Below are 7,375 nucleotides of genomic sequence, written 5' to 3'. Positions count from 1 at the left end.
AAAAACCACACACACGAGATATATTTTTCCCCCATATATGTAAGCTCTGTTGTTCCAAATTGGTTTTCCTACGTGGAAAACCAGTCTTTTAGCTTCACTGATCATTCCTTTTGCTGTAAAAAAATTAAAAGTAAAATTTTGTGTCATAATACTTGTCGTTTTAGATTTCCAATGCAAATGTTTGGTAAATATTTCAATTTCATCCAACTTTTTTAATGTTTTAACCAATCAAAATATTAGAAAATATATTTTAAAAAAATAAAACAATAAAATTAATGATTTTCTTAATCTCTGTGAAACAACCTTAAACGACAACTAATAAAAAAACAAAGGGAATATATATTAACGACTATAGAAGCAATGTGCGTATTCACCAAAATAAGGCCACAAAGATAACTAAAAACAACTTATATCAAAATAATATATAGATGGTTCCACTATATATTGACAAAATAATGTTCTACTTTCGTTTTGAGGAAAATATATTGATGTCACCCCTTTTGGAGTTTTTAATTTTATTTAACTTAAGTTGATTTATTATGTGGCTTTAAAAAGACCAAGGATTTTAATTGCTTTTAGTTTTAACTAATTAGTTTTCAATATTAGTTTTTAATTTAATCTTTTAAAAGAAATATTTATAATTCTGCTCTTTATGGTGAAAGGCCCTATAAAATAGTACACAACTTCATCCTTTTGCTTATAGATCAACATAGCCTCTCAGTTCAATCAGCTGTGTCTCTCTCCTCGACTATAATAGGTCAGTTCTCTCTTTATGGTGCTTTTATTTACATCAATGTTTCAAAGCTCTAATATCTTAATTATCTAAATTTTTGCAAACGTAATGAGCATGTTCTTAAAATGTAGATCATCGAATATCAAAATGTTGCTTATTACGTTTAGATAATAGTCGCGTTTGCTTATTTTTCACCAAAACTTGATCGTCTTCCTTCAACTTAGAACTAGTGTTGATCCTTGGCTGGAAAGGGTATATATTACTAACTAAGTAACACAATTCCCATCCATATGTGAAGATTCATCAACCTGTTCGAGATGACCCAAAGATCGGAAGAGGAAGGGAGCAAGAAAGGAAACCTTAAGTGGGATAACGAATCTGACCATGATGATGTAACAAAGATATATGTACATTATTCTCTGAAAGGCATAGAGTCCATTCGTTTCGACTATGTCAAAAGTGGAAAACCAAATGATGGATCCTTCCATGGTGAATCGTGTAATACTTACACGCAGACGGTATATGATGACATCAGAAATTTTTACTCGTTTTTTGTTTTGTCAAACCCTTTTTAGCTTGGAATTTTTTGTAATCGTTTTTCACCTAAAAAATGAACATCTTGAATCTGTTGAGGGCTACTACACAGAGGAAAATGGGATTCAAGCACTTTAATTCAAAACCAACTTGCGGATTTCTGAACCGATTGGATATCATGACGGGTGTACTAAGTTTATACTAGCAGTAGAGGGGAAAAAAATCATTGGGTTCCACGGATCATGTTATGATTATTGGAAGATTTACTCTCTAGGAGCATATTTCACTTGGATTACTCCTACTAGAATAGAAGCCATAGGGGGCAAGGAAGGCACGAAGTGGGATGATGGAGTCAACCAGGCCGGTTTTACAAAGATACATGTACGAAGTGGTCAAAAAGGCATACAATTCATCAAGTTTGAGTACATTGACAAGGATGGGCATCTGATAGAAGGGCCAATTCATGGTTCTATCTATAGAAGAGGTTCCCCACACGTGGTATGTATACACGTCATGGAAAAATAGTAATTAAAATTCTAGATCTGTTACGTTACGTTTATTCAGTTGCATGAGTATAAAATTAAATGTTAGACGTAACTTTTTTTTTACAGTTTGAGATTAACCATGTTGACAAAGAATATCTGGTGTCTGTTGAGGGTTACTACGATGGCGATGCCAAAAATGGGGTCATTCAAGCGCTTCAATTCAGGACTAACATCAGGACTTCTGAATTTATGGGATCCAACACGGGTAAGAAGTTTAGACTTGCAGCCAGTGGAATGAAGATTGTTGGGTTTCATGGATATGCTGAGACAAATCTAAACTCTCTTGGAGCATATTTGACACCGCTTACTCCAACAAAGTTGGAATGCCAAGGTATTACTGCTGGAAGCACCTTTTGGGATGATGGTGCTTTTGACGGTATTAGAAAGGTGTCCATTTTATCTATATATATACGGTGTCTCGGAGTTACCTATGAAAACGCTGGCAAAGTAGAAAAGCGTTACCATGGAATGAACAACGGTGACCTAGAAGAAGAGGTCAGAATACTTATTACTATACACATCCTTCAATGAAATATACATATATGTTGTTTAAGCTTATTGTGTTTATTAATTGCAGTTTCTTGTTGACTATCCAAATGAATTTATCACGTCTGTGGTGGGGACTAAGAATTCTACAAGGGTTACGTCATTGACTTTCAAAACATCAAAAGGGAGATCCTCTCAGACATTTGGAGACCGGTCTGAGTCTGATTCAGTTGAATTTGTCCTTGGGAGCAACGGTTGTGCTATTGTCGGATTTCATGGATGGTATAAGGGTAATGGGTCTGGGTTAATTACGGCTCTTGGTGCTTATTATTATCCGATGCCTCTTCCTCCTGCTGCGGAAAAGATAGAAGCACAAGGTGGTGCTGGAGGAGCTCCTTGGGACGATGGCAGTAATTTCGAAGGTGTTAGAAAGATATACATTGGGACAGGTGAGATTGGTATTCTTTCCGTTAAGTTTCTGTATGAAAATGACACTCAGGAGATAGTAGTGGGAGATCATCATGGAAATAAGAACCTACTTGGACATGAAGAGGTGATTTACTACTACTTCACTTTTATTAACTACTTGTCCAATTATGCAAACTTATTTTTCATAATGATCTTCTTGGGTTTAAAATTGTATAGTTTGAGCTGGACTATCCGTACGAATATCTCACATCAGTGGAAGGTAGTAATGAATTAGAAGTTATACTCATGCTTAAGTTCACCACCAACATGCGAACTTCTCCATGTTATGGACTCGATGATGACCCAAGCTTCGTGCTCCACAAGGAAGGTCACAAGATCGTGGGGTTCCATGGGAAATCAAGTAGCATGCTTCATCAACTTGGCATCCACGTGCTCCCCATCACCGACTCCTGATCAAATTTATATGACTTAAAACAAAACGTTCTCCTCCTCTTTTTTCAATGACTTTGATTCGTTTCTCCTCTGTTTTTATTTCCTGATTCTCTGTTTTTTTTTTTTTTTTTNTTTTTTTTTTTTTTTTTTTTTTTTTTTTTAATCTGTGGATCTTATAAACTTTAAAATGATTTCTGTCAATAAGAAAGTGTATGGAGTTGGAGTGTGAAGCTCGTTGTGACTTATATGTGTTCAATCAGAGATGCTCAGCTGTTCAACAAGAAGCTTTAAGTGCTTCACTCATCTTGCTTTGAAGCTTCAAGAACAATATTCGGGTTTCTACACTCTTCTTCCAAATTCACAACACATTTCTCTAATTCTTCTACTCTTTCCACACATTTCTCTTTTTTTTTTCTTTATTGGCATATATATATATATATATTTTTTTTTTATGGGTCTGTAGTTAGTTAATTAGGTCCAAACAAAAAAAAATACAGGTATCAGAAATATAATAAGCTAAGTATCATGTCTTTAGCAAAAGTTGAGAAAAACCTTCTCATATTAGTATAAGATTTCTTTAGGAAATTAAACTTGTACCAATCAATATTACAGTAGGACATAGTTAAGATTCGAGTCTAAGTAGGATTTGGATTAAGATTTAGAATATTTCTATTGTCTATATAAACCTTCGGAAGTTAAAAAACCTTAAGAAGAAACTCAAAACCTACATACCTACACGCTTGTTTTTTTTTGAACGACGATGCCTAAAAGAAACAGAGACGTGGATGACATTATCAGCAACCCGAGCATTGTAGAATTGCCCCAAGATGTGGTGGGAGAGATACTTGAGAAACTTCCGGTGAAATCACTATTGAGATTCAAAGCAGTTTCCAAACTATGGAGAAGGGAAATCGAATCCCGGCGTTTCCAGAAGAGACATCTAAGACATGAGCAGAAATCTCGAGACCCGAGTATCCTGGTATGCCATCCTAGGCTTGACCAAGGCACAAAATTAGCTTCTCTTAGGACATTGAGTCTGGGAGCAGCGTCAGTTTCGTTTGAGACCCATACTCAATACCCTGTCGATACAACGATTAGATCATACATGTTAAGAAATACACGGAGTTGCGACGGTCTGACTTGCATATATTCAGAAACCTTTATGTATGTGGTGAATCCCACAACTAGATGGTACCGTAGACTTCCCGAGGCGAGATGTCAAGCATTTTTTCGTGATACAAAGAACCAGTTTTTAGTGGGTTATCCAGGATTTGGTAAAGACAATATCACGGGAATATACAAGTTGGTTTGGTTATATAACTCTCACTGCGTAGACCTATACGACGGCCAAACTAATACGTGCGAGATTTTCTCTTTCGACACCAACAACACTTGGAGGTATGATGTGATTGTTTCTTCTCCTCATCCAATGCTACGTCATAAAGTCCCGGCTCACGCACATGGATCCCTCCATTGGTTTATTGATGCAGTCACAGAAACACAAGTCTTAGCTTTCGATCTTCACACTGAAACTTTTACGGTAATGGCCAACATACCGGTTGCCCATGCACCTCATCCACGGATCTCGATGTGCACCTTGAATGACCGCCTATGCTTATCGGAGGATAAGGGAGACACACAAACTATATGGTCGCTGAATCAAGACAATATGACATGGCACAAAACTTTCTCCATAAATCTCCGTGCAACTCTCTCTTGTATTGAAGAGGAGTATATTTTTCCAGTACCACCCGTCACATCCCTTTTCAACAACCGGTTATTGCTTTATGATGAAAGCGACAACGATGGGAAGTTTGTGATATACAATTATCGTTTAAATTCGTATGGTGAGATTTTCAACCCTCGTTATTTGGGAGGTGCCATTTCTTTTTCGGAAAGCTTAATCACTCTTCCATAAAACTCTCCTTTTTTTTTCATTTTTTGTTCACATATATAACAGGTTATTGTCTAGTAACTTTCATGGGTCTGTTGATGGCAACTCCTATTTTTATATATACTCAATTTTTCCTTATCAAAACTCCTTTTTCATTTAACAGGTAAATTGAAAAACAAACAAATCCTCTCTTTGTCTCCATTTGTGCTGTCGGAGATTGGTTTGTTTTAATGTACTATGTGAACGTTAATAGAATATAAGAATATTCTGTAAACAACTTAGCTGTAGTACATATTTTGTTATGTGTATCCCATCTATATAGGGAGCTCGTTGTAACCTCTTAGGCTATATAAAGCCTTGTATATCAATGAATCACTCAGGGGAGTTTATCCAACTTTCATGGTATCAGAGCCAATATTGCTCTTGATATTTCTTCTTCCGCTTCTTTCCTCTGTCTGTTCTCTTTTTGTTTTTCTGTTCTTTTTCTGTTCTCTTTTTGTTTTCAATGGCCGTTCCCCCAGCCAATTTAGAGAGAGCTTTTGGTGTCACTAACATCAAATCTCACATACCTCTCATACTTGATCTTGACGATCATAATTACGATGCCTGGCGTGAGTTGTTTCTCACACACTGTCTCACGTTTGATGTCCTTGGACACATCGATGGCACTCTCCTTCCTGCTAACGCCAACGACACTGCTTGGTTCAAACGTGATGGCCTAGTCAAGCTATGGATCTATGGGACACTTGCCCCAGATCTTTTTCGATCTTCGTTTGAAACCGGTGGCACATCACGTGATGTTTGGAGACGCGTGGAGAATCAATTCCGCAATAACAAAGAGGCTCGGGCGATTCAACTTGATGCGGAGCTTCGTAGTCAAGAAATAGGCGATCGAACAATACAGGAGTACTGCCAGAAAATCAAATCACTCGCCAACTTGCTAACCAACGTCGATGCCCCCGTTAACGAAAGAACTTTGGTGACGTATTTGCTTAATGGTCTAAATGAAAAATTTGATTACATCATCAATGTAATCAAACATAAAGAACCATTTCCGACATTTGAAGTGGCCAAATCGATGCTCGAGCTGGAAGAAACTCGTCTCAAGAAGTCAACAAGGCCAAGCTCTACACATTCCGATCACTCATCCTCAAATACAGCTCTCACGGTTGCCGTTACATCATCAGACCCTCGTCCACAACAGCAGCACAATCAGTAACAGCACTTCAACAATAACAATCGTGGAGGTCGCCGCAACAACAATCGTTCAAGAGGAGGAGGTCGTGGAAATAATCACTCTCGACCTAATTTTGCAAATTGGGCCTCTCCCCCATTTTGGCAAGGCCCGTTTCCGTCCTGGCCCAGTTACATCACTCCATGGCAACAACAACAATATCGGCCCCAATTTGCGATGTCTCAACCGATGAGTTACCATCAGTCTCCGCCTTACCAGCAAGCTCCGACACACCACCAAGCTCATCTAATGGAGCTTCCGCCTGCAAGTCCTATGACAGAATCTCTGACTGATCCCAATGCGTATCCATGGATAATGGACTCGGGTTCGACGGCTCACTTGTCCTCAACTGCAGGTAATCTCCACTCTAAGCTTAATCAAAGTATCAATAAATCGGTCATAGTTGGTAATGGTTCCAAGATTCCAGTAACTTGTGTTGGATCCTCCTCCATTCAAAGCCTTTCTCGTCCTCTTAACCTTCGAAATGTCCTTGTCACACCAAATATAGTCAAAAATTTGATCTCTGTTCGTAAATTTACAACAGACAATTGGTGTACTATCGAATTTGATCCGTTTGGTTTCTCTGTGAAGGATCTTCCAACACGGACAATTCTGCTCCGATGTGATAGTTTGGGTGATCTTTACACACTTCCTGCTTCCATCAATAAAAACCAGCCAACCTCGACAGCTCTCCTTGCATCCACTCCTGCTCTTTGGCATAAGCGTTTAGCTCATACCCATGACGCTAATCTCAACTCTGTTTTTCAAAAATCTTTGGGAATCTGTAATAAAAACAAGCTTTCTAAGTCTTGTGAACCATGTTATTTGGGGAAACAAATAAATCTTCCGTTTGAAACATCTCTTTCTACCGTTTCTAAAACTTTTGAAATGGTTCACTCTGATGTTTGGACCTCACCGGTTCCAAGCATCAGCGGCATAAAGTACTATGTGTTATTTCTTGATGCCTATTCTCATTATCTTTGGGTTTACCCACTTAGACGCAAAAGTGATGTCTTCTCTAAATTCATTCACTTCAATAATATGATACAAACCCAGTTCAAAACAAAAATTCAAGTTTTTCAGTGTGA

At 37.8% G+C, this 7,375-nt stretch overlaps 3 protein-coding genes across 3 annotated transcripts; all 3 read left to right on the top strand.

The window, feature by feature from the left end:
- Window positions 1,032-3,180, top strand: LOC104759972 (jacalin-related lectin 48-like). The gene is given in 5 exon segments (XM_019239347.1): window positions 1,032-1,229; window positions 1,309-1,765; window positions 1,879-2,307; window positions 2,390-2,851; window positions 2,944-3,180. Coding segments are annotated over 5 exon segments (1,764 nt in total). The 5' UTR covers window positions 1,032-1,050.
- LOC104759971 (F-box protein At1g11270-like) lies at window positions 3,920-5,077 on the top strand. The gene has a single exon (XM_010482832.1). The coding sequence runs from the start codon at window positions 3,920-3,922 to the stop codon at window positions 5,075-5,077; it is 1,158 nt and encodes a 385-aa protein (XP_010481134.1).
- LOC104758527 lies at window positions 5,347-7,145 on the top strand. Its single transcript, XM_019239255.1, has 2 exons — window positions 5,347-6,642; window positions 6,879-7,145. Exon 1 carries the CDS (start codon window positions 5,559-5,561, stop codon window positions 6,270-6,272), a length of 714 nt encoding a protein of 237 aa, XP_019094800.1. The 5' UTR covers window positions 5,347-5,558; the 3' UTR covers window positions 6,273-6,642; window positions 6,879-7,145.

This window comes from Camelina sativa, chromosome 17, assembly GCF_000633955.1.
Source record: "Camelina sativa cultivar DH55 chromosome 17, Cs, whole genome shotgun sequence".
NCBI lineage: Eukaryota > Viridiplantae > Streptophyta > Magnoliopsida > Brassicales > Brassicaceae > Camelina > Camelina sativa.
Note: the sequence above shows the minus strand (reverse complement) of the source record. Positions and strands in the feature narration are given on the sequence as shown.